At 47.2% G+C, this 27,228-nt stretch overlaps 1 protein-coding gene across 2 annotated transcripts in view; it reads left to right on the top strand.

Moving 5' to 3' along the window:
• The window catches only part of PCSK6 (proprotein convertase subtilisin/kexin type 6), a 185,488-nt gene that overhangs the window by 150,357 nt on the left and 7,903 nt on the right, over positions 1 to 27,228 (top strand). The window contains exons 14-20 of one of the 2 annotated variants that reach the window (XM_025438519.3): positions 10,316 to 10,495; positions 10,657 to 10,695; positions 16,341 to 16,443; positions 17,614 to 17,810; positions 19,358 to 19,445; positions 21,950 to 22,053; positions 27,089 to 27,218. In XM_025438519.3, the coding sequence (XP_025294304.2) occupies positions 10,316 to 10,495; positions 10,657 to 10,695; positions 16,341 to 16,443; positions 17,614 to 17,810; positions 19,358 to 19,445; positions 21,950 to 22,053; positions 27,089 to 27,218 (841 nt within the window). The remainder of the gene's footprint in view (positions 1 to 10,315; positions 10,496 to 10,656; positions 10,696 to 16,340; positions 16,444 to 17,613; positions 17,811 to 19,357; positions 19,446 to 21,949; positions 22,054 to 27,088; positions 27,219 to 27,228) is intronic. The other variant, XM_025438520.3, reaches the window with a different exon arrangement.

The raw sequence follows: 27,228 nt of genomic DNA on the forward strand, positions 1-27,228 counted from the left end.
CTGTGCTCTCTTTCTCTTGTGTGCTCTCTTGCTGCTCTCAAATAAAATCTTAAAAATAAAGAAATAATTCATCTGTCTAAGGAAAAAGACTATAATTTAAATTAGAAAATATGTAGAACTACATGATGATAAAAATAGTACATATGCAAACAAGTGGGATGCCAATAAAGCAGTGGAGAGAGAAATTTATTGCTCTAACTGCATGTATTAGGAAGGAGGAAAGGCTGGAAATTAATTTACTAAGCATCTCAACTTACGGTGGTAGAGAAAGACCAACAACATCAATGCAAAGAAAGCAAAAAGAAGGAAAAAAAATTTTTTTGAAGGAAAAATTTTTTAAGAGCAGAAATTAATAAAATAGAAAACAAAGATATGGAAGAGAGAATCAAAGAAACCACAAACCGGTTCTTTGAAGAAATACATAAAATTGATAAGCCTCTAGGAAGACCAATCAAGGGAAAAAACTGAGAATATATTATTTTGGGAACGAAAATGAGGAACATTATTACAAATCCTGTATACATTAAAGCTATTGTAAGAAGGTATTATAAACAACTTTGTGACAAAAGAAAGAAAAGCAAGGAAAGAAAGAAAGAAATTTTAAGTAAAATGAGCAAATTCCAAGAAAAAAATACAACTTGGTAAAATTGACACAAGAAAAAAAATAAAGACTAAAATTATCCTCAGAAATTGTTTCTGTAATTTAAAAGAAACTCCAAGGCTGGATAGATGAACTGGCAAATTCCACTAAACATTCAAATGGAAGAAATAACACCAATATTCCATAAACTCTTTCACACAGTGGAAAAAAGGGAAACAGTCCCCAGTAGTTGAATGAAGCCTGTGTATCCTTGGTGCCAAATCCCAACAGCACGTTATGGAGAACTTTCAGCCAGTCTCACTCAAGAACATAAATATGAAAATTTCACATTCAACGTTAAGCAAAAAGGTTTCTCTTCGGGGCGCCGGGTGGCTCAGTTGGTTGAGCGTCTGACCTTTGATTTCAACTCAGGTTGTGATCTCAGTGTTGTGAGATCGAATCCCAGGTCCAGCTCCGAGCTGAGCGCAGAGTCAGCTTAAGATTTTCTCTCCCTGGGCAGCCCTGGTGGCTCAGTGGTTTAGCACCGCCTTCAGCCTGGGGTGTGCTCCTGGAGACCCGGGATCGAGTCCCATGTTGGGCTCCCTGCTTGGGGCCTGCTTCTCCCTCTGCCTGTGTCTCTGCCTCTATCTCTCTCTCTGTGTCTCTCATGAATAAATAAATAAAAGCTTAAAAAAAAAAAAGATTTTCTCTCCCTATCCTTTGGCCCCCCCCCTTAAAAAAATGGTTTCTCTTTTTCTGCCTTTTGGGAGGGTATTAAATAATTTTGAATATTACATTTATTTATTTTATTGTCCTTTTAGCCATATTTGTGTGGTCACTCTAAGGATTACAATAGGTATCCTCATTACATTACAGTTTATTTAGAATTGATATCACATGACTTCACACTTTATAAATGTAAGAACCTAACTACAGTTTTTCTGTTCCCCTCTACTCCCAACTTTCTGCTATGATTGTGTCATATATTTCACCTCTGTATGTATTACCAACTCTATTTTATAGTGATATTTTTACTTTAGGAGGCTTTGTCTTTTAAAGAAAGTAAGAGAAGGAAAAATTGGCTCTTTTTTTTAATTTATTCATGTATTTCCATTTCTGGTGCTCTTTATTCTTTCCTAGAGATCCAGTTTTTTATCTGGTATCAATTTCCATCTGCTTAAAGCATTGCCTTTATCATTTCTTATCATGTTGGCCTGGTGGCCATGAGTTTGCTTAGCTTGGATTTATTTCAAAATGTCTTTATTTAAACCAATTTTATTTGTTTGTTTTAAAAAATGTGTATATTCATTTGTTGATACATTGACTTTGACTGTGGTTTGAATAAACCCTCATGATGTTTCCATGACTCTACCCAGTTTTTTTTTTTTAATTTTTTTTTTATTTATTTATGATAGTCATACAGAGAGAAAGAGAGAGAGGCAGAAACACAGGCAGAGGCAGAAGCAGGCTCCATGCACTGGGAGCCTGACGTGGGACTCGATCCCGGGTCTCCAGGATCACACCCTGGGCCAAAGGCAGGCGCCAAACAGCTGCACCACCCAGGGATCCCTCTACCCAGTTTTGAATGCTATTTTTACCAGATATGGAGTTTTGGGTTGGCAGTATTTTTTAAAACTATTTTTAAATATTTTATTTATTTATGTATTTGAAGAGACAGAGAATGGGGGAGGTGTAGAGTTGAGAGGAGAGAGAGAATCTCAAGCAGACTCCACACTGAGTGCGGAGCCCAACCCAGGGCTCAATCTCATGACCCTGAGACCATGACATGAGCCAAAATCAAGAGTCAGAGGCTCAACCTACGCATCCCAGGGTTGGCAGTATTTTGTTTTGTTTTGTTTTGTTTATTCATGAGAGATACAGAGAGAGGCAGACACATAGGCAGAGGGAGAAGCAGGCTCCCCACTGAGCAGGGGGGACTTGATCCCACCCAGGACCCTGGTATCACAACTCGAGCCAAAGGCAGATGCTCAACCACTCAGGTGCTCCAGCAGTATTTTTTTTTAATTTCAGATTTCAGCACAATAAAGATATTACATTTTCCTCTGACCTCCATTGTTCTGATGGGAAGTATTTACATATACTATGTAAGCATTGTTTATATCTGAGCCACCTTATACACTATGATAACATTTTTTTTCTCATATTGTACAAGCTAGCAAGTTTGCTATATACAAAATGAATGAACAAACAAAAAAGTGTGTTTCCATATTCTAACACACAGAGCTTCCAGTCAGCTTTTTAGTACCTTACTACCGAATATGAAAAGACCACCTCAGGGACCACCAGACTTTTGAGGAAATTACCCAACGGTAAACTAGAAACAAACCCTAGCAGAGAAGAAGCTTAGAGGGGAAAGAGCAAGTCGGCAGCGAAAGAAAACTTTAGAAAAACTATTATTGCTAGTATAAAATAGAAAATTTTAGTTATTCCTCCCCTGAATAGGGAAAACTTCAGTTATTTCCTACTGTGTTTTTCTCCTGTATATCTCCTTTACTATTCACACAGAACATTTCACCTCTGATACTTCTAGTCACCAAGTGTGTGGTTTTTCCCACAACAAACAATTCTTAGTCACGCCCATTGGGTGTCCTATAATTTAACTCAATTCTGATACCATCTACCCAGAGATAGCATCAGATCTCACAGCTTAAGGGCTCAGTCCCACAAGACTGCCTACCACACCTACACACTCATATACACTTCAGATGCCAATAACAAGTTCAGGTTACCACCGGTGATTTTGACCTACTGTAGATTGGTGTAGATTGGTGTTCTAAAGAACTCCTCTTGGGAGTCCGTTGATTTGCTAGGACAGCTCACAAAATGTCGGGAAGCATTTACTTACACTTCCCCAGTTTATTAAAGGAAGTGATAAAGGATACAGATGAATAGACTGATGAAGAGATACACAGGAAGGGTGAGGTCTGGGAGGGTCCCAAGAGCAGGAGCTTCTGTCCCTGCAGAGTTAGGGTGTGTCACCCTCCTGGTATGGATGTGTTTGCCCACCTAGAATCTCACCAGACCACATACTATTGAGATTTTAAGGAGGCTTCCTCATGTAGGTATTATCAGTAACTGACTTTATTTTTCTCCCCTCTCTAGAGAAGTGGGGGACAGGGCTGAAAATTCCAAGTTTCTAATCGTAGCTTGGTCCTTTTGGTGACCAGCCCCCATCCAGGAGCCCACCCCAAGTCCCCTTCGTAGAACAAAGGATGTTCCTAGTGCTCTTATCACTTAGGAATTTACAAGGATGTTAGTACTGAGTCAGGAACAGGGTCAAAGGCAAATATTATAACAAAAGATCCTCCTATTGCTCTTCCCAATCAGGAAATGACAAGGTTCTCAGGAGCTCTGTGCCAAGAACTAAAACAGAGACCAGGATATAAATTCTGTTATCTCATAGGTGTCCTCAGGGAAGATAGAAGAAAATATTTCATCTATAAAACAAGAACAGATTTATTCATTTTGAGAAAAGAACATTGGAAGAACCAGATCAATGCCTTGAAAAATTTAAACATGAGGCAAAAATTAGAAAGTCAATTGATAGGTTAGAAGACCTATCACAAAATGAAATGAGAGTGGGGTGGGGAAGACACTAAATGCTGACCCAGTAAGAAATGGTGTTAACAGAGTGTTGGGGATTTGGAGAGGACATGAGTGTGTGAGGGATGGTGTGAGAGTGGGGCTTCTCCATGTCTTAGGTAGGTTGTCACTGGATGGTGTCTAAAACTGAGAAACTAGGATATAGCATATGAACATTTAATCAAGCAATGTGGTACTAAATGCTAGAACACACGCTCAAAGTATGAAAAGATGCTGTGTTGAGGGATGGACTCAGAGAGGTAGGGGCGAGTGACATGAAGGACTTCTGTCTTTGGTCTAAACCACGTAGCTTAAAAAAAAAACTATGTAGCTTACTTGACTTGGCAAACTATTAATTCATTACTTTGAAAAAAAGTAAAAAATATGAAAAAGATGGTATTTGAGCATTTCCTATCTAACCTTATTGGTGCCATTAAGGAAAATACGATTTCGGGGATCCCTCGGTGGCTCTGCGCTTTAGCGCCTGCCTTTGGCCCAGGGTGCGATCCTGGAGACCCGGAATCGAGTCCCTCATGGGGCTCCCGGCATGGAACCTGCTTCTCCCTCCTCCTGTGTCTCTGCCTCTCTCTCTCTCTATGTCTATCATAAATAAATAAATAAATCTTTTAAAAAATTGTTAAAAAAAAAGAAGAAAATGCGATTTTGTACATTGCTGTACAGGACAATTATTCTTCACCAAATGTGTATTTGTTTCTACCCTTTATTTATTTATTTATTTATTTATTTATTTATTTATTTAAAGATCTTGTTTATTCTTGAGAGACACAGAGAGAGGCAGAGACCTAGGCAGAGGGAGAAGCAGGCTTCCTGCAGGGAGCCTGATGCCAGGCTCAATCCCTCATGACTTGGGCTGAAGACAGGTTCTTAACTGACTAAGCCACCCAGGAGCCCTCTACCCTTCATTTAAATGAACACTGGAAACTAGGATTCTTAGATCCTTTTCCTGGTACTGAAAATATCATCTTTAATGGTTTTTATGACTACAGGATCATCTACCCTGTCTTACATTGGGCTCTGAGGGTGAGCACACACAGGTGTACACTCTTCCTTGTCCTTTCCAGATCATTTCCTATATTCCCTTTATTTTCCTCCCTTTTAGTTGCCATAATGTGGGTCTAAAGTGCATTTTTAATGATGTGTTAAATTTATTGAGTGAATGTTGGGTTTCTCTCTGTGTATGTATAATAGACTCGTGTGTGTATAAATATATATATTCACAGTATTTCATATAATAGCTTTATTGAAGTATAGTGAAATATAATCCACATACCATAAATTCCCCCCTTTAAAGTGTTCTTGTATATTTTTATAAACAGAGGGTGGTAAGCTTTCTTTATTCCTTTCACCAAATCCTCTTCATTAAACTTCATAAACTTTGCAAATCAGGTTCTTTGGCCCTCACAAAAAAACTTCCACTAGGGGGTGAAACTGAAAAGTATTTCGTGATTTTTTTTTTTTTTCCAGACATCTCTTTCTTTACTATGTTTTGACTAAAGAATTGCTCCCAGCATATTTTCTTTTCTTTTTTTTTTTCTTTTTTTGCATATTTTCAATATAAGGGTGGGGGGAGGATTAATAAATTCTTTATTGTTAAAACTTCTTATGACCAAAGAAAACCCAAGAATTCTAAAGTATTAGCTCAGAGTCCTTAGCCTAACAAAACCTTTCCCCCACTTCTACCCTCTTTGTCTCCAATTGTAAATTCCCCTCTCAAGGATTTTTAATGCTTCATTCAAAATGCCGGACAGAGAAAAGCTTCATTACTGCTGGTACTTTCCTATTGGTGAATTCAACCTTAGTCTCCCCTTAATGCTGGTTCTTCCTTTGAATAATAGGAATAATCCTGTTTGTTCATTACCAATTCAATTCATCGAGGGGAAACGCTGCACTGAAGATAGTGAATGATGATAAAGCCATTTATTGGCATCAGCCAGGATTACCGTCTGCCTCTCACACAATTCTTGTTGCCTGGGCTTGCTGGTGACATTTGGAGGCAGAATCCTGGTGGTGCCGGCCCCAAGTGGTTAAGCAGGTGGATTTGTCATTCTTTCTTCTACAGTCTCAGGAATCTGATGGGAAGAAAAACCAAAGAATTTGGATATCTTTTAAGACCCCTTCTCCTGGAAATTAAGGAATTAATGGTAGCGGTTGAGTTTTTGTCAGGGTAAACTTGAACAAGCATGCATAGTATCTTGAATGGTGAAGAATATTTTCTGGTTAAATGCTGTCAAAAGCAAGCCAATATTTTGAAATCCTCCTGCAGTTCTGTTGAGGATGGATGCAGTCCCTGGTTTGGCATAGCCCCCCCCCCCCCCCATTATGATCTCCTATTTTTCTGTGTTTTTTTCTATGCCTATATGTCTCATCTCCCCAAAGCGAGGGCAGACTCTGGCGATGGTGAGCATGGAAGGAGCTGGGACTGGGAACCTGGTCACACACTGGAACTTCTATCTTTTTCTACCTCTTTCTCCCTCCCTGGATCCCTCCTCTTGTGACCAAGGTTATAGCACTGTTTGGGCTTTGTTTTGTTTGTTTGTTTGTTTGTTTGTTTGTTGTTTTAAGATTATTTATTTATTTGAGAGAGAGAGTGAGCAGGAGCAGAGGGAGGGGCAACGGGAGAGGGAGAAGCAGGCTCCCTGCTGAACAGCAGTGAGGGACTTGATCCCAGGACAGGGAGATCGTGATCTGAGCCAAGGCATTTAATGAAGGAGCCACCCGGGCGCCCCACAGCACTGTTTGTAATTGCAAATTAAAAACAAACTAACTGCCCATCAGTTGGGACCATTAAGCAAATGGCTCAACATCTCTCTGATGCAGTGATGAGAAGGTCACCAATATGTATTGTTCACAGAAAAAGCAAGGTGCAGAAGGTTCTACGCAGTGTGTTAATAAAGGGAAGGGGGGGATATATGCACATATGCTCATACTTGCTTGGTAAAGAATAAAATGCCTCCGGAAGGATGCATAAGAACGAGTAAGTGCATCACCTGTGGTAAGAGAGATGGTGGCCAAAAGACGGGGCTGGAGGGAGACTCTGCTGTTTCCCCTTTTACACCTTTGGACTTTGAGCTATTCGTATGTATTACTTATTCAGAAACATAAACCAAAAGCCCTGAATACTACAGTTTTTTAAATGTTTTTTCTATGACTCTACAACCACTTTTTTTCCCTTAAACTAAATTTCTTCTTAAATTATATATGCTGTGGCTTAAAAAATAAAACAGTCCCCAAGGGAATACAGTAAAAATGAAGTCTCTTTTCTCTTCCTGAACCCTAAACTCCCCTTCAAGGCAGCTCCTACTGCTAGTTTCTTAAATTTCTTTTCCTTTTTTCCTTTCGGTTTTATTGAGATATGACTGACACTCAGCACTGCACAAGTTTTTGGTGTACAGAATAATGACCTGGTTTATATAAATTGTGAAGCAGTTACCACAATAAGTTTGGTTACTATCCATCATCTCATATAGATGTACATCCACACACACATGCAAAAGGAAAAAAAAATCTTTGATTCTTTTTTTTTCCTTGTGATGAGAAATCTTAGGATCTACAGTCTTGGTTTCTTGTAATTCCTTCTGCGCTCCCTCCCTCTATGGGGTGGGGTGCTGATCCTGAGCTCAGAGTGGCCTCTCTTTTTTTGTCCTACCCAAACTGTTTCTGAAAATATGAACCTAATTTCAGTGGCAACACCCTTTGGTGGGTGTTTTTAGAGACATGATACAGGGTGGAAACAGATCTTGACTCAAATGACAGCTTACAGAGCTTTGCTCCCTGTCGTTGGTCCTCATGCTTCTGCCTCCATCAGCTCCTTGCCCTGCAGTTAATGTGCCCAGGCTCCTTTGTGGTTTTGAAATGTGTCTCTAATTTGGTCTTCAGAGGTTGAGAACAGATGATAATTCGTAACCAGGGACTGTGTTTTCTGCACTTGTACCCTTGCAAAGTACTTCTCATGGTGCCATCAACTGTGTGGTCCATGTTAGGCATGTGTTCAGGAAATGGCCTTGGAGTGTCTAGAAGAACCAGGCCCTTTGGAAGTCTGTGTACTAGCAAGTAGCTCAGGAATGTTTTTGCAAATTGAAGGACCTGCATCATCCTGCTCTGGCCAGGCTGGGAGAGGCCCATGTGATGCAGGGCCTGACTTGGGAAGTTGGAGGGCTGCAGGCTTTGAGGGGTTTAGGACCTTGGTTAGCTAGAGTGTGGTATGTGCCATGTTGTGTAACTGAATCAACATCAGACACCACTTAGAGCAGCACCAGAGTGTGGCCTAGTATGTGCAGTCCTGCCTCTGTCCTCCACGTAGCACCTCCACGTAGCACCTCCAGTATGGATTACTGCTCAGAGGTTCCTGGAGTATGTGGACAAGCGGGAGCCTCCTGTTCTAGGATTTAGGGAGAGTATGATATTCCTGGGATTCAAACAAAGTATCAAGTTATACCAGCAGAACCATCCACATTGCAAAAATAGTGTATAGGCAGATATCTAATGGCAGATGGCCTGCCATTCAGAGCAAAGAAGTAGAGTAATATGAGCAGAAGTGACAATAAAAACATAAATCAATAGTTAAGAATGAGAGCACTAATTTCCCTCACCTAAAGCATTCTGATTGCCAATAAAACCAATGATGGAAAATGAAGAGGAAGACAGAGATTTGTCCCAGCTGACACAGATATGAAGCTGGCAAAGACACTGTTCCCAGCTTGGGTCCCGGTGGCTGGTCACAAGGGTTCATTGAAGTGGCTCACAGCTAGATGATTGTGTGTGGGCCTGAAGCTACAGTGAGTCCATGAGCGTGAGGAGTGTGTCCCCTGCTGGTCACACTGGACCTTGGCCCCTCTTTTGCACTAGAAGGACAGCAGTGGTGACCTCCTCAACGTGGTCTCACTGCTCTGAATGCTCAGGGACATGATCTTAAGGAAGAGATGCCCAGACCTGTGGTCTGCACCGGGGTCGGTCCACATGCATGTCTACTAAAGATTTTATTTATTTATTTGACAGACAGAGCATGAGCAGGGCAAGCAGCAGGCACAGGGAGAAGGAGAAGCAGGCTCCCTGCTTAGCAGGGAGCCTGATATGGGGCTCCATCCCAGGACCCTGGGATCATGACCTGAGCAGAAGGCAGACACTCAACCACTGAGCCACCCAGGGGCCCCTGAAGTGTTTTTTGTTTTGTTTTGTTTTAATTTATTTATTTATGATAGTCACAGAGAGAGAGAGAGAGAGAGAGAGAGAGAGAGAGGCAGAGACACAGGCAGAGGGAGAAACAGGCTCCATGCACCGGGAGCCCGATGTGGGACTCGATCCTGGGTCTCCAGGATCGCGCCCTGGGCCAAAGGCAGGTGTTAAACCGCTGCGCCACCCAGGGATCCCCTGTTTTGTTTTGTTTTTTAACATCACAGATTTCACCTGCAAATTGCGGGCCAGGTTTCCCACTTCTCTTTACCCCTGGGAAAACCTAGCAGCATGGGGCATCATTCCCACATGAAGGTCGATGGCAGGGGGTGGGTCTCTTCCACCCACTTTCTCTTTGCTCCACCCCGAGCATGGCTGGGTATGCTCCTGCCCTCCGCATACCTCTCACGCCCCCCACCCCCACATAGTCAGGCATCTGTGCCATTCATCTTGCCATTCTTAAGGACATCCTCCCTGCACCCACCCTCTAGGGACATTTGGGTTTGCACAACCACTGTCACCTCATCACACTTCCCTGCACACCCATGCTGGCTACACAGGAAGGAGCCCAAGACCAGTCTTCCTGTGGTCTGGGTGATTGATCCAAATAGCAGGACTCCTTGGTGTAACCCAGCTGTCCCATTTGGAAGCAGATGGGGCAAGGCTTGGGGCCAGGCCCCAGATCCACTCTATGGATATTCCAAGAAGGGGAAGAGAGCCAGTTGGGGGAGCTGCAGTGAGACAGGGTGGGGGTGGGGGTACAGAGAACAAGGCCCTGGTCCTTGGGTGACTGGGAAGGGAGGTAGTGGGGGCGGAGCTCTCCAGTGGGACCCCTGTGCCTGGCACTTCTGTGAGTGCGGGAGGCCTTGGGCCAAGGACCTCAGGAGCTTTCTGTGGGAGGTTTCATGACTGGCCAGTGACCCTGGGCTTGGTATCTTTCAGGGAAATTGAAAGAATGGAGCCTCATCTTGTATGGCACAGCAGAGCATCCTTACACCACCTTCAGCTCCCATCAGTCACGCTCTCGGATGCTGGAACTCTCAGCCCCGGTGCTGGAGTCCCCCAAGTCTGCTCTGTCACTGCCCCAGACCGAGGTTCCTGAGGATGAAGAGGACTACACAGGTAATGAACATGTAGCCAGAGTTGATGGCCAGCCTCTGAGTTTTGGTTTTCCACCGTGGCTCTTAAATGTGGCCATTCCTGGCCAAAGGTGGGGATTATGATAGTGGGTCTTCCTTCTTTTCTGGAAGTTGTAATAATGATGGTAATTTGCACTCACACAGCTCTTTCCACCCACGGCTCTCCTAGTATCTTACAGACCAGTAAGTATGCTTCAAACCAGTAAGTATTCTCTAACATTTCCAGGCGGAGAAACAGAGGTTCTATATGCCCAACCAGAACTGGGACTCGCCACATGGCAAGTGAGCCTCCTCCTGGGTCCCCCCCTCTTACCCTCAAAGTCCCTCATCTTTGGCCTCAGCCTCTTGACCCTCTCAAGTCCATCCACTTTCTGTGCCTGTAGCCAGAAGGTGGGAAGGATGTGGGTCCTAATGGACCCAGGAAGGTTGGGTTGAATGAACATAGCCAGGAAAGGCACTAGCAGTAGAGGTCTTGATCACCCTTGAGGGCTGAGATGAAGACCCAGGGCAAGATCTCAGGACCTTATGTAGATACTGATGTCACCAAAACCAGGTTAAGCATCTCACAGGAAGTAAATATGCCTTACATGAATCCCTCTTCTCCAGCTGTACCATTGTCAGGGTTGGGGAGAGGGCCTGGTCCTGGCCTTTCAGCCCCCTGCACAGAGATGGCAGTCTGGAGAAGGCTTCAGATATTTCCAGCCACTGGGCCAGGCACAGTCATGATTAGCATGTTAGGTTCCTTTTTCTCTGAACCATCCCACAGTGATTTGTGAGAAACCAAGTGTTTCTGGTTGGGCATATTTTCCTTAGCCAAATATTACAGCTGCTTGATAAATGATGGCTGATATCTAAGGATATTGATGTTTTGAGTTATCTAATAGCTTCTGAAAAAAGAAAAGTAACAAAACAGAATTCCAATACATATTGAACATAAATTATGGTTGATTCAATTTTAAATTTCTTCTACAGTTCCTTTAAAATGGAGCATTGAATTATGTATGGACTAATCTGCTCTGTTTCCCCCTGTGATTTATAAGTGATGGCAAGACTCAGTAATTATTAATAAAGGACTGATTTTTTTTTCACCTAAAATCTGCTACTGACTCTAACCTTACACTGTCCTGGAATCTCACTAATAGACTGCCCTGCAGCCCAAGTGACTTAGTCTCCCCCAAGTATGGCCTAGATGGATACAGGGTGTCTCTGTGGGAATAGGATGTGTTCCTGACTCTCAGGGAAGGTCCTACAGTCTTGGGGCAAGTGGGACGGGTAGACCAGTAATAGCAGGAAGAGCCAGAGACAGGGGAAGAGCAAGAGAGGCATGAGATTAGGAAGGTGCGTAGTATGGAGTGCAGTGGGAGAGAAGAAGAAGAGGAGAAGAAGGAGAAAGAAGGGAGGGAGCGAGGGGGAGGAGGAGGAAGCAACCATGTTAGATTCCACTGTCAAGGGCTTGTGGGATGGAGCTCCTCATCTCATGCCTCTTGTAGGAGAAGCTCAGTCCCAGATAAACCCCAGTGCAGAAGCTCAGGGAAAGAGAGGGTGATTTTGAAGTGGGCCTATGATTATTATCAGCAGTTTTAGCAGAAGTAAGATGGGTTGAAGCAGGAATTTGCAGGGGTGGTTACATGGGGGAGAAGATTCTCAAGAATTCAGAGAGCTGGCCATGGACAGAGGTACATGGGGATGATGAGCACAGCCTGGTGTGCTCTCCACCTAGGGCCTGTGCATCAGGAAAGGGTGGGGGAGTCTGATGGAGCAGTGGTCCCAGGGGCAGCAAACTGGGGGCCCCAGGACAGCACTGCAATGAGGGCAGAGATGGGGGGGGGGCAGCTCTCCCAGGGACAAGAGGTAAAGGGGAAGAGGTGAGCAAGGGGCAGAGACGGAGTCCAGCAACCCAGACAGTCGGCAAGGATCCCAGGGTGGTAGCGGGCAAACCATCTACCAAGAAGGAACAGGACTCCTGTGCGGGGTGTTGGGTGCCTCCCCAGCGCTGGTGGGAAAGCTGCCCAGGCAGAGGTTAGCCATGTTGCAGATGGGCAGCAGTCATATTCTCAGCCAGCATTGCTCCTGGAAATGGGGACAGAGGAGGTGGCCACAGTTATGCCCCCAGGGCCATAGCTCGTGGAAGTCCATGGTAGTGGTGAATTCTGGGTTTCCTGAGGTAAAAGAGCATGTGGAAATCCAACGTAGGAAGGAGTAGGGCTGGGAGATTGGGAGGCTGGCGGGTCCAGCAGGAAGGAAGTGCGGTAGCTGCATGGCCGTGGAGGGTGCCAGGGAAACATGAGTGGCTGAGGTACTTAAAGTTGGAGAGCCTGTGGCGATGGCCTGCATGCTGGGACAGAGCCGCCTGGGGTCTGAGGAATAGCTAGAGCCCCTGGAGAGCACTGGGCATGGCAGTGAGTGAGGCCACCCCAGTAACCCACACATCCTAGAGGCAGATTCAGCAGGTCTGGGGGTGCTTGGAGGCCATGCTAGGTGATTCCAGGTAGGGGGGCTGGGGAATGAGGATGGTGGCAGGCCCCGGGGAGGTGCTTAGGCTGCTATAAAAGAGTGGCCTCGAGGGAAGGACTGGTAATGAAGAAGAAGGGAAGCCCAAGCTTCAGGAAGGCAGGGTGCATGGGCCGAGGATAGCTGGGGACAGTGTGGTCAGCCACACAGGACTGAGGGGAGCCAAGAGCCCCTGCAGCCTTTGCCTGGACACGTTCCAGGACAGCTCAACAGGCACAGGGGAGTTAATATGCAGGACACGTAACATGTCCAGTACAGTACCGTGTCGGGTCATAGACATAGTCATCAGCCCTTGCCCAGGAGCACTGAGGCCCAGGTTACAGGCTGTCAGGAGGGAGACCAGACCTGCAGTGAAGTTTGACATTCTCATCCACAACTCTTTTTTTTTTTTTTTTTTTTTTAAGATTTTATTTATTTATTCCTGAAAGAGAGAGAGGCAGAGACACAGGCAGAGGGAGAAACAGGCTCCCTGTGGGGAGCCTGATGTGGGACTCCATCCCTGGACTCCAGGATCATGCCTTGGGCCGAAGGCAGGCCCTAAACTGCCAAGCCACCCAGGGATCCCTCCGAGCCACCCAGGGATCCCCTCATCCACAACTCTTGTGTGCAGTCAAGCACCTCTGCCCCTGCAATCGGCTTCATGTCTAACGTTTTGCCCGTGAGGTTCTAGCCCACTTTTCCTGGAATGTCAGGGGAAAGATCATGATACTTAGTAAGTCCTTCTGTTCCTCCAGACACTGGCCGAAGCACCACCTAATGACAAAGGCCTTCTAGAACACCCAAGCTGCTTTCTAACATTTGTTTGTAAGGTTTTCTCACTCCTGGGTTTTCTTCATGAAATATTTAAGGTAGAGGTTTCAAATGAGCCTGTGATGTTCTAACACCATGTAGATGGGGGGTCAACAGCTAGTCAGTGCATGAATCATGGCTCCCCTCATATCTGGAGCTCTGGGAATAGATGCTTACCCCAGGAATGCGTTACAGCATTTGGGAAAAAAAAAAAGACTCATAATCTTAGGAATGATGGAGTGAGTGGGTTAAGACAGCCAGCTGAGTAGATTGAATCCGAGAACACTTCATTAAGAGGTGAATCTTGACACTGGGCTTTTTGAGACAACTCACGTAGATGGCCGAACTAGAGGGTGCTTATAGATACTCATCTGAGCCTATTCACTGGGGGCTGCACCCAGCCAGTTAGCTAGACGCCCAATGCCAGGTCGAGGTTTTGCTGCCTTCAATGTTGGGTGGACCCCAGCCTTGAACAGGACTCCCCTGAGGTTATTAACTAAACTCTCCACCACAGAGAGGCCTCAGGAGGGAGGAAGAGGGCAAAGTCCAGTCCAAATACCATGAACTAGGCCTTCCCTAACACTATCCTTCTCTTGGGACATTCTAGAACCTTCTGTTTGTGGATGTTCCCCAATTTCCACCCGCTCTTCTTTCATCCATTCTATCACCCTTGAGCCGGGCACCTGCCCTATGCCAAATGCCTTTCTAGGTGCTGGGAATGTAGCAGTAAACACCCTAGTCCAGATCCTGTCTTGTGGAGCTCCTGGGTCCGGTGCCAGGAAAGAGTGGGGGAAATTGGTCTGTCTCCTCCCTGTTCCTGCCAGATTTCCTTTATTTTATCAAACAAGACAGACCTGCTGCTTCCCTTGGTCTTTAGGAGAAATCAGTACAGAAGGCAGCTGGTCCTTAACGTGGTGTATCCTCAGGGCCGCTGTAGGAGGAGCAGGGTGGGAAGGCCCAGTAGTCTAACTCATATGTCTTCAGCGTGGCAGACTGCAAAATAGCCCAACAGTCTGGAGCTGGGGAAAGGGGTGGGGGTGAGGGTGGGTTCGGTGATAAGCTCTGGGCACATCGGGCCCTGTGCTTGAACTGAGACTTGAGGCACCAACTCCAGAGCCCTCCCCTACCCCAGCCCAGCATGCTCCTGGGGATGAACACAGCTTTGAAAGGGGTTCACAGTGGGACCCACAATGAAAACTTTGGAAATATCAACAGCCGTAAACCTTCAGGGAGGGAAGCAAAATAAACCGGGTCTAACACTAGGAAGGTCTGCAGGCCCTTTAAGGAGGAATGAAGAGGGCTTTGTGCATCTCAGCAAAGACCCATTGTGAGCAGCAGAGAATGGGGACTTTTGTCTTTGCCTGCATCCCCGTGAAATGCTGGTGGCCAGCAGATCACCTCTTCTTTTGCTTCTGAACTCGCTTCCCACCCCTTCCAACAACTCTAACCTTACAGAAGGCTTTTTTTTTCTTCTGAAGACCCAAAAGCCCTCATAACACCCCACTGGGCCCCTCCCCACACGGGGAGGTTTTCTGAAGCCATTGCCCAGAGGTTAAGGCAGGCAGGGGTCTCACTGCAGTGGTGTTCCTCAGCGTGCTGTGGTCACGTTCTTTAGGCCCGGTGAAGGGGATACCTGTGGACCTGCCCCACCCAGGCATGGGACACCAGGCATTTCTAACTGGGCTTCTCTGTGTGGCATGCCTGCAAGAGTGAGTCTTGCTGGAGTCCACCCAGCTCCCCGTATTTCTCTCCATTGCTGGTCCAACAACACACAGGCCCCTGGGTCAGAATTTAGGGATCACAGGGGACTTGGAAGAAGACAGGGTGGCCTATTGTGGACGCCAAGTGGGAGGGAAGCCCAAAAGGTTTGCAGGAAAGGGCCCAGTCCATGTGTGAGGCCAGCCCTGCCCATCCCCTCTCCACCGGGGAACTGCAGCTCCCGGTGGCCTTGAGCTTGCAAATCCATCCTGTTCCCACCAATGCATGTAGGGCATCCTCTCCTCCACTTTTCCTGCTTAATTCCTGTCAGGTCATCACTGCTTGGCAGCAGCTTGCCTGATATGCTCAATGCCCCATACTGAGTTGCCTGGTCCTTCACCTTGGAAATCAAGAGAATTGGCTGGTCCCAAGATCACGACCTCCAATGCAGGGTTTTGCCCTGAAGAAGGGTGTTCTGGACCTCTCTCCTGGTATCTCACACTGCTCATCTCCTTGTGCATCCGGGTCCCCACCTACACCTAGCTCTTTTCCTTTCTCTCGCACTGCCATTTGAGTCATCAGAACCTCTGACACTGGGTCAGAGTGTCAGAGCTGAGTTAGGGTCAGCTCTCAGCATAGCCAGGTTGCTGTGGGGGTGGGCACTGCGTGCAGCTGAGTGTCTGGTCGTGCAGCCTCAGTGGCCCCACCATTCCCCAGGAAAGCTTCTCTTGCCCCTCTGAGGCTGGGAGACCCAGACACAGGGTCTTAGGGGACTGCATTTGATGGATAAAGCATCTCTATGGGTGAAAGGAAATGCTTGTTTCTTTAAGGTATGTGCCATCCGGAGTGTGGTGACAAGGGCTGTGATGGCCCCAAAGCAGACCAGTGCCTGAACTGTGTCCACTTCAGCTTGGGGAACGTCAAGACCAGCAGGTAAAGTGCTGGGGCTTCTGACTGCGTGTCCTGGAGCCCCTCAGAGGGGTGCTAAGGTGACCTATTTCCAGCTGTGTTCTTAGCACCCCACAGCCTGGTGCCCTAATTATGAATTAATGTAATACCCCCCTGAAAAGGAAATTCCACTGAGATTTACTGCTTTGGGGTTGTATAAGTTTGAGTTCCTTTTTTTTTTTTTTTTAAGATTTTATTTATTTATTTATGAGAGACACAGAGAGTGAGAGGCAGAGACACAGGCAGAGGGAGAAGCAGGCTCCATGCAGGGAGCCTGATGTGGGACTCAATCCTGGGTCTCCAGGATCAGACCCTGGGCTGAAGGCAGTGCTAAACCGCTGAGCCACCCAGGTTGCCCAAGTTTGAGTACCTTTTTGTCCTCATCACATGAGTAATTCATGCCTGTGAGAGAGAAATCAAAAGCTGTGGCAGTGTGGTATCTGTGCTTATAAAATGTTTTCTAGCCATTTGGTTAAACAAAAATGGGTCATCCTGAGTATGCCAAGGCTGGCCACTTGGGACCTATAGACAAATGTCACAGTAGAGGTCAGGACTGTTCTAAAAGCCCATCGGGCCCAGCCTGGGGGGGGGGCTCCCATCCCTGAATGCCCAGTTGGTGGTGTGGCCACACATGGTGACACAAGGCCGTGCATGACTTTCCTGCCATCCCAGAGCTCCCAAACACAGCCACACTCACCCTCGTCTTATGAAGGTAGCCAGCCTGCTGCTTTTACTCACTGCCAGTGAGACTAGCTCCCCAGGGGCATCAACCGCGAGGCTTTACCAGAGGTAAATATTCCAAAAGCCAAATATCATCATCCAGGTGCCACCGAGCACCTCCTCTGGGGAGACTTTAAAAGGCAACTCTTCCCTGAATCTTATGCAAGTCTGGGACCCTCTCCTATGTACTTAGGAATCTCTCCATGTGTTCCCCATGACAAGGGGCATCAGTGATTTAACCTTCACCCTTGGGGCCTTTGCTTCCCTCCGAGTTTTGCTGACCAGGGGTGGGGAGGGGTGGGGATTTGCAGAGGCTAGCTAGAATTTCCTCTCCAGCTAGCTGCCCTGCCCCCCAGGTCCCGGCTTTGCTGCGGGCTTTAAGGGTAGTGGTGGGGGTGATTTGGAAAGGTCCTCTTGTGGCTCCTGCTCCCACAGGAAATGCGTGAGCGTGTGCCCTCTGGGCTATTTTGGGGACACAGCAGCAAGACGCTGTCGCCGGTGCTACAAGGGGTGTGAGACCTGCTCGGGCAGGAGCCCAACCCAGTGCCTGTCCTGCCGCCGCGGGTTCTATCACCATCAGGAGATGAACACCTGTGTGACGTTCTGTCCTGCTGGATTTTATGCTGACGAAAGTAAGTGCATGTCTGTGTGGGTAGGAATGATGAGTCAGCCCCCCTCTCTCTCGGAGCTGGGATCAGAGAGGGAATCTGGCACCAGCTTATGGACCTGGTAGTCGAAATTGGGAGAAGGCCCTTCCTAGGAAGAGCTGCTGAGCTGAACTCGGGAATCGAGTACGGGCAGAAGGTTTTCAGTTCTCCAAAAACAAAAAGGAGCCTACTGGCCAGAGTTAATTAGGCTCAGAAGAGATGCATTGATCTTTGTGGCACATTTTACAGGTAGCGACCACACCCCTATGAGGTGGGTGATGCTTTCCTGGTCTTACAGATGCGAAACGAAGCTGAGAGGTGGCAGAGGGCCCCTAACTAGTAATGGCACGGGTGGAACTTGAACTCAGAGCAGCAAAGCCAGGTGTGCCAGGTGTCCTGCCATTCCACCAGGCCCAGGAAGGTGGGTGGATGGGTGGGACTCTGGGGCCCAGGACCCATGCCCGCATTTCACCGAAGCCACAGAAGAGGGCTTCAGCCACAGGGTCTGGGTTAAACAGATGGAGGCTAGTTCTCAAGTTCAAAGAAGCTACTGTTTTGACGTTGGTGATTTGCGTAGGTCACAGCCTTCCCACAGAGGCCCTTGCTGTGCAGGAGGGATCATTGATCCAGCCTATGACGTTACAGTTCCTCCTATAGAGAAGGAGCCAGGAAGTCTTTAAAGACATACAAAGCCACCAAATAACCGGAATGTCTTTAGAGGAAAAAAACCCAATCATCTGGCAAGATGCATTTCACAGCCTTTGTAAACACCTGCCCTAGGCTGCCAGCCAGACCTGTTTTCCGGGTTGAGGTTCCTTCATCCCCACCCTGCTCCCAAAGCAAGAATCAGCCACCCTCAGTGATCCAGTGTCCTGCCTGAACACCTGCTGCGTGTGTGTCATGCCACCTATGGGGGCCCTAGGCGGGGACCCAGAGGGGTAGCAAGCAGCCCTTCCCTTCCAGGCCCAGACACAAGGTGGCGTCAATGAGGTGCCAGAAGGAAAGACCAGATAATAACAGGCAAAATTCTCCCAGCATTAACCTAGTTGTGATGGGCGTCCTTTATGTCTGTGTTTGTAACTACCAAGTCTTCAATAAAGTCCCCTGTGAAGGCACCAGCGGAGAGCTGTGAGGCCTCTGCAGGCTGCACCCAGTCACTTTTTTTTTCTTATGAAGACTTACACCTGATTAATCTCTGCTCCATCAGCCAGGAACTGGTTTCGTTCCCGGTTGAAATAAACAGAAGCAGAGCGTGTCTTCTCTGGAAAGGGCCCACCTCCAAAGCCTCGAGGTTGTGTAAGGGCTTTAATTTACTCCAGAAAGGAGAGGAGAGACACCTGTGATCCCACACGTGGGCCTGCGGTCTGGCCATGACCTCTGGCTGTTTTATTACTCCATCGTCCTGCCTGGAGGCGGACACCGGTGACAAGCTGTTCTATCAACGCTGCTTTGAAATGCCAGTCTTCCTTGCCCAGAATGGATTCACATCTCTTCTTCCCCCTTCTCTCCTCCTCATCTTCTTTTTCCTCCAGGTCAGAAAAATTGCCTTAAATGCCACCCAAGCTGTAAAAAGTGTGTTGATGAACCAGAAAGATGTATTGTCTGTAAAGAAGGATTCAGGTAAAACCCTGCCTTCAGACCCGAAGAAGAATAGCAGAGTGTCTGTGGTGTTTGTTTGTTTGTTTCTATCACTGTTTTACGAAGTTTTGGCGACTTTTTCCTAAAAGATCAAAGCAAAGGCCCAAAGCCCTTCAGGGTAAAGAGTCTGAGTCTGTAGAAACCAGAGTTCCACTTGGAGATCGATGTTTAAAATTGAAAGTTAGAGGAAAGGCAAAATCTCTACCACTTATGCAGAACTTGGGGAATGTTGAAAGCAAGAAGCAACCCTATCATATAAAGCAGGGTGGCTGCTGGAAAGGTGAAGATTCTAACGGAGCTCCCGTTTTTAAGCACCAGTAATGGCACGCCCTCCTGTGCCCCTTCCAGTCTGCCCCATTGCAAAGCCCCTCGCCCCCTCTCCATTTTCTGCCTTCACTATCTTTTTTCCTGGCTCTGGTATCTCCTTCCCACTCTGGGAGCTCGCTCCCTCGGGATGCTTTTTAGATTCCTGGTTTTCCCTCTTCCACCAAGCTCATCACACGTCTACTTTAAAAACATTTTACTGGGTTAATGATTTTTGTTGGAAGACTTTGAAATGTTTGCTTAGCCCATTTAATGCAACCAAAGATATACTACCTCTGCCTCCAAGTTACTGTCTAGAGTTTAGAAAACATACTATTCAAAACTATGCCATGAACACACCCAGAGTCCAGGGACTAGAACCAGGAAAGAAAGGGAAGGGTCACGGAGAGCAGTGCCCTCCCCCCCCCACCCCCGCCCCTACAAGTGCATGCAAAGAATCACCAGGGCTCTTGTTAAAATGCAGATTCTGCTCCAGCAGCTCTGAGCAGAGCCTGCCACTCTGCATGTCTAACAGGTTCCCAGGTGATGAGGATGCTGACTGAGCTGGAATTCACCAGCAAAGCTGAATGTTTTTGGACTAAGTAGGGATGAGAAAAATTTTACCAGTACTTATTCCAGGTGCTGTCATCAATACTGCCTCATTTAAATCTTCACAGCAACCTAGGACTTTGAAATGATTTTTTTTTAAATTTTATTTATTTGAGAAAGAGCAAAGGAGTGTGCATAAAGAGGGGGAGGGGGAGGGAAAGACTCCCCGCAGAGCAGGGAGCCTGACATGGGGCTCTGTCCCAGGACTCTGAGATCAAGACCTGAGCAGAAGGCAGATTCTTAACCTGCTGCCTAGGCACCCTGCAATGTTGATCATACTGCTCCCATTGTAGTCACTGGGGAGAGAGACTTTCTGAGGAAGTGTAATGACGCTGCCTTCATGGGGTTCCCCTTAGCCTGCCCTTACTCCTCCAGGTCACAGAGAAGATCAGAAGAGGGTCCATGGCCCAAGCTTCCAGGAGTCAGGGGAGAGGAAAGGGAAGCAGGAACCCCCCCCACCCAGAGTCTCACATCATGCCTGTGGTCATGTAAACTCGCTAGCTGGACAAGGCAGGATTAATAGGAGGAGGATGAAGCAATCAAGGAAGGAGGTCTCCAAAGGGAACAGTGGCATTGAGCTGGTGGCCACAGCTGGTGGCCTGGAACAGGCAGCTGTGATGGCACCCCCCCACCCCGGGCTCCCAAACCCCAAGCAGGTGTCGGGGGTGGTGGGGAAGCTTTGTGGGTCCAACCCACTGGAACTTGCTCTCTGCCTTGGGAGCGCTGGGGAGTCCCAGGAGCTGTTTTCCTGGTTCTGTGGGTCCTGTAGGGGAAAGGAGGTCAGCTGCTCAGGTCAGGAAGAGTGTCACAGACCAAAAATGCCTGCCAAAGAGTAGTCACACGGACTGGTGCAGCCGTTCCAGCCATGACAGGCATTCAGAGAGGCACGCAAACTCTGAAAACATCGTCAGCCATAATCCACAGAAAGCTTCCTTTTATTGCCCAATATCCTTTTAAGCTGTGGCTTCAAATCATCGCTGTCACGTTAAAGCAGTGAGAGCAGCCGAGCTGCTGAGTCGCGGCCATCCATCTCTTTAGGGGGATAAATGTGGGAAGGGTTTGAAGGGAAACATCACTTACTAAAGACTGGATTAAACTGCCAGTCTCAGGGGCCCCTGGAGCCCTGAGCGGGCATCCACCATCGATGCCTAGAGGCTTTCAGACCCCCTGACATCTCACCACTAACACAGAATTCTCTGGATCTTGCTAACACCCCAGAGCACTTGTCCCCTGGTGTCTAATGGCAGACAGCTTCCTACATGTGTATCAAACACCGGGTAATCTTGCACCAGGACCAAGGCCCCAGGGAATTTCCAAGGTCACCTGGACTCCGAAGAGGTTCTGCTTTCAGGTCTGGGGCATTCCTTCTTGCTGGGCCTCCAGCTGGCTTCAGGACCACTTTTCCCCTGCTTTCATGAGCTTGGAACCTCAAGTAACACAAAGAACCATGCTTTAGCGACTTTCCTTTCCTCTCATGAAAGGCGATTGCAGGCAAATTGTAATTTAATTAGAATTTGGGAAGGGATATGAAAACATGCCTTTTTTTTTTTTTTTTTTTTTCCCCTTTTCAACAGCCTTGCACGGGGCAGCTGCATTCCAGACTGTGAACCGGGCACCTACTTTGATTCTGAGCTAATCAAATGTGGGGAATGCCATCACACCTGCCAAACCTGTGTGGGTGAGTTCATCGCCTGGAGGGGCCTTGCTTTCATTATGCCAGACGGTTGGGACCTGGGTCACGGACTCTAGGCCAACTGTCCTGAAGCCAGGAAAGCCCTAGGATTCCAAGGGCTTCGCTGGGTATTGCAACATTAAATCATAGGGGCCCTTCCAGGAGACTCGGTGGGGGAGGGGGAAATTAGTGTTTATGGGTATAGAGTTTCAGTTTGGGAGATGAAAAAGTTTTGAAGATGAATGGTGGTGATGGTTGCCTGACAGCATGGATGTATTTCATGCCACTGAACTGTACACTTAAAAATGGTTAATATGGCAAATTTGATGTTCTGTTCCTTTCATCACAATTTAAAAAATTCAAAATAAAGGAAAATCGTTAAGACCCTTTAATGAGCCAGCCCCGGTTTCCAGGCATTAGAAACCCAGCCAGGAGACGGATGCTTGGGGGCCACATAAGGAAGCTGAACCGCTCAGGAGCTGCTTTGCCTGAAGCTCAGCCCTCTCTGCAGAAAGACACTGCCTCGGATGCAAGACTATAAAGATTCAGAGAAATGGGGGCAGATCCTGGTGGTGAAGTGAAGGAACCTTTTTAAAAACATAGTCTTTCTTCTTTGTACCTAACTTCACTTATTTGGAACATTTTATTCAAAGAGGAAAAGACTTCTATAAACAGTTTTATGTGTATTATAATTTCCTACAAAGATTATAGCACAGATGTCTCCCAGGCACCGTTTTTATGCAGAAGAGCAGAGAATGTGTTCGTTTTATGGGGTTTCCTGTTTGCAGAGTTATTTGCATTAGATGTTGAAGTGCATTATGAGTTTGTGGGCTTGGATACATTTTAGGTGAAGTCTTCTCTTGACCCTCCCTCTTGATCCAGCACTTGGCAGGAGTGGCACAGCCTCCCCCACCTGCCCCCCCACCCCCACCCCATCCCCTGTGGCCACGTGAGCCCCCTGTGGGCAGGCTGTGCTTCCTAGGCATGGCCGTGCCAGAGGAAGTGGGGCTGTGGCAAAGGCCAGTGCCCCCAAAGCCTACAGGAGCTGTGCCTTCCTGTGATGCCCTCCTGGGACAAGCCCACGGGAGCAGGAGCTCTGCATTTGGAAGCATTCTCAGCCACCAGCAGTTCAGTTGTTTTTCCTAGCCCTTTGCCCTCTTACTCTTTTGCTCTCGTTTTTATTCTTTGTTTCCTTTGTCTTCTTGTTTACCCCAGGTTGATTAAGGAGCATGGCTAATGTTACTTATTTAAATTTCATAGTCACTCAAATCCGTAAAATTCAGAAATGTGCCTTTACAATGCTTTTGATTTCAATAATTCAATTTTCGTTTACCACATCCCCAGACAGCCTGTTGCAAACAGCTTTACAGAGTTGCTCAGTTTCTCTCATCTCAACCCAGTGGCTGCTCTGTCACTTCAGGCATTTAATTCAATGGTGTGCAGGTCTAAGGCTGTCTTGGCAGGAGGGGGTGGGGTGGCCCTCTCTTCCTCCCTGTGCCTGCCTGCCTGGCTTCTTCCTAAGCTCCTGAGTTGCATGCGTCCACCCCCCACTTCTCAGCTCTGAGTTGCCTGGAGGTTTTTTGCTCCACATCAGATGTTTGTGTCTGAAGTAGCTGTTGTCAGCATTCCACCCCCTTAAGGGCCTCGCCCACTGAGCCTTCCCCTCCCTGCCCCCAGTCAGTGATTACTGCTGCCCATCCCTAGGACAGGGGCCTGGACATGGTCATGGGCAGGGTTGTGGTCGGGTACAAGTGTAGAGTGGGCCTGGTGGCATGTCTCCATCCGGGACTGGCAGTGCCCCAGGGCATTTGGTGGGCGACTGGCTGGAAATAAGCATCTTGCCAATTTCCTGGTCCACATACCCAGCGTCTTGGTACAGAGGATGTGACTCGTTGGAGTTGCCTGATAGCTGTGGGTTGCTGTAAAGGACCTTTGGGACAGAGAGGTACCTGGTTCAACTTGTCCCCAGCTGGGGCATGGCACATTGGTCAGCACTGAGCAGCGGATAAAGCATATGCCTGATGAGCTGAGGGGTGGCACCCCATGTCGTTGTGAGGGTCGGCCCTTACCTTGGGCATCCCTTCCTCAGGCCTCTGCCCAAGGGAGAAAGGCTTGAAATAGCAGATAAAAGCATCACAACAGGGCAGCCCCGGTGGCGCAGCGGTTAAGCGCCGCCTGCAGCCCAGGGCGTGATCCTGGTAGACCCTGGATCGAGTCCCACATCAGGCTCTCTGTATGATGCCTGCTTCTCCCTCTGCCTCTCTCTCTCTGTCTCTATGAATAAATAAACAAAATATTAAAAAAATAAAAAATAAAATAAAAGCATCACGACAGCTGCATAGAGAGATTGCAGAAGCAAGGAAAGCATGTTATATCAGTACCCTTTATGGCACATTCTTCTGCCTTTTGAGCAAGTACCCCTCATGTTCACTTTGCAGTCAGCCCCACAAATGATGTATCGAGTCCCGAATAAGCAAAACCCATCCTGCTGTTAAAGTTAGGATCTATGGGTGCTGTTCAAGTGTCTGAAGCCTGTAAAGACTTGGGATTTGCCAGAATCCTTAAGAGACTTTGGGTTATAAAGTTCATAGTTTTTGGTAATTGTGAAAATAGTTTGTCCAGAAAAATGTGTGTGTGTGTGTGTGTGTGTGTGTGTGTGTGTGTTTTTAAAAAAGATTTTATTTATTTATTCATGAGAGACCCAGAGAGAGAGAGAGAGGCTGAGACACAGGCAGAGGGAGGAGCAGGCGTGGGACTTGACCCCAGGTCTCTGGGATCACGCCCTGGACTGAAGGTGGCGCTAAACCGCTGAGCCACCGGGGCTGCCCGAAAATTTGTGTTTAATTAGGTTTTTTTAATTGCAGCAAAATATCCATAAACATCAAGTTTTACCAGATTAACCGTTTTTAAGTGTACACGTCAGTGGCATTAAGTACATTTGCGTTGCACCTCACCACCATCTGTTTACAGAACTTTTTTCCTCTTCCCCAGCTGAATATGATTCATTGCTTTACAGTTTAATACGTTGAACTTCTAACTAAGTACAATTGACCCTTGAACAATGTGGGTTTGACCTGCATGGGTCCACTTATATGTTGATTTTTTTTCTATAAATACAGTATGGTAAATGTATTTTCTCTTCTTATTATTTTCTAAATAACATTTTCTTTCCTCCAGCTGACTTTATTGTAAGAATGCAGCCTGTACTACACATAACATACACAATACGTGGTAATTGACTCTTAATATTATCGGAAAGGCTTCTGGTCAACAGTAGGCTATTAGTAGTTAAGTTTTGGGGGAATCCAAAATTATATGTAGATTTTCAACATCATGGAGGGGTTAGTGCCCCAACCTGTGTGTTGGGTCAAGGGTCAACTGTACAAATACGAACTAGTATTCTTTCCTAGACATTGAGGACCCTAGTGGCCAAGGCAGGGCAATGTGAGTAACAGGATTCAGCAGGGAAGGCCCCAGTGGAGACGGCCACAGGGACCACACAGCTCCTGAGGCCCTGGGTTTCCAAAGGCCAAATGGCCAATCCTGGATGCTGTCTGGAGATAAATGATGGAGGGGTGGCCAAAGCACAGGAGCGATCTTGCATCTAGAACAACATAAACTGGACAGAAACCCTACACATTTGTGGGGCATCACAGTGAAGGAAGGAGGACATCCCATATGGAGGCTATGGGTGGGTGGGCAGCTGTTCATTACAGAGGCTCCATGACCCCTAAGGGTTCCTGCTTCTGCATCCCACTCACAATGCTAGATGAGCTCAGAATTCCCTTGCAAGCCTAACATTGTGGTTCTGAGAGATAAAACCAGCCGCCAGAGCACCGAGCATTGGGGCTGGTGAAACCACTTTGCAGACAGACCCCTGTCTGCAAGGGAATCTTCCCTTGACACAGCCAAGAGGCCCCTGCCAAGTCCAGAAGCTATTCCAGGAAGAGAGCCAGATATCACTGCCTTAGCTGCCAGGCCTCAGCCAAGACCATAGCGAAATTAGAGGAAGAAGTTTAGCAAGGGACTGTGATCACCTAAGCATCTAAGATGACTTCTTTCCCCTATTCAACCCCCTAAGCTATCAGCCAGCGGCCACATCGCTGCTCTCTCTGATGTCCCATTGGGTGCTCCTCAGAGTAGAGGAGAAGAGGAGTCTATACAGAGTAGACACCAGCGCTTACTTGCTGTTAAATGAATGAATGAACAAATGGACAGGTAGGCAAGCAGACAGCACAGTTTCTTCATTCTAGACCAATGTCTGCCTCAGGCTGATGAGAACCACGTGGTTCTCCCTCTTGACTCTTGGGCCTTCATTTGGAGGTTTTGTCTCTTTGAGTTGCTACCCCCACTCCGTAAGCCCTTAGTTGTTTGTTATCTGTCGTCCTGGTTATCCACACCAACTACTTGTCAACACCATCCCCCCCCAAATCCCTTCTGTCACTTTTCCCACATCCTACAGTGGTGATCTGCCCAAAAGAAATATGCAAACTGCCAATGTAAGCCACTGATACAACTGTAAATTTCCTACAGAAATAGGCAGAAATAAGTATAATAACATCTTATTTAATCCAGTGTACCTAAAATACTATCATTTCAACATATAGTCAACATAAAAAATAAACAAGCAGTTTTCTATCCTGTTTCTACACTGTTTGGAATCCAGTATGTATATATTCTGTGCTTGCACGATGTCTCAGTTTGGTGCAGCCGTATTTTAACTGTTCCGAGCCACACATGGTTGCCTCTAGCAAAAAGAAGTGGGCAAGGAAGCATTTGGAATCAGGGCCATCAGACGTGGCACAGGCAGTGGGAAGCAGGCTCAGCTTGGCTCACATCTCTGTATCCCTCCCTATGGAATGGGGATGTGGGCAAGGATGGCCCAGTGCAGGCATAGGGTGGACACCTGGGACCCCTAGCTATAGTGGTGGACATGGGGTGTCTGAAGCATACCCCAGATCCCCAGGGCACTGTGGCAGGCTCGGAGCGTGTTAACAGGTGGATGGTCCCTGACATCTGCTTCTATCCCTGAACCCCCCAGGGCCCAGCAGAGAAGAATGTATACACTGTGCAGCAAACTTCCACTTCCAAGACTGGAAATGTGTGCCGGCCTGTGGTGAAGGTTTCTACCCAGAGGAGATGCCGGGCTTGCCCCACAAAGTGTGCCGAAGGTATGTAATC

This window comes from Canis lupus, chromosome 3 (assembly GCF_003254725.2).
Source record: "Canis lupus dingo isolate Sandy chromosome 3, ASM325472v2, whole genome shotgun sequence".
Classification (NCBI taxonomy): Eukaryota; Metazoa; Chordata; class Mammalia; order Carnivora; family Canidae; genus Canis; species Canis lupus.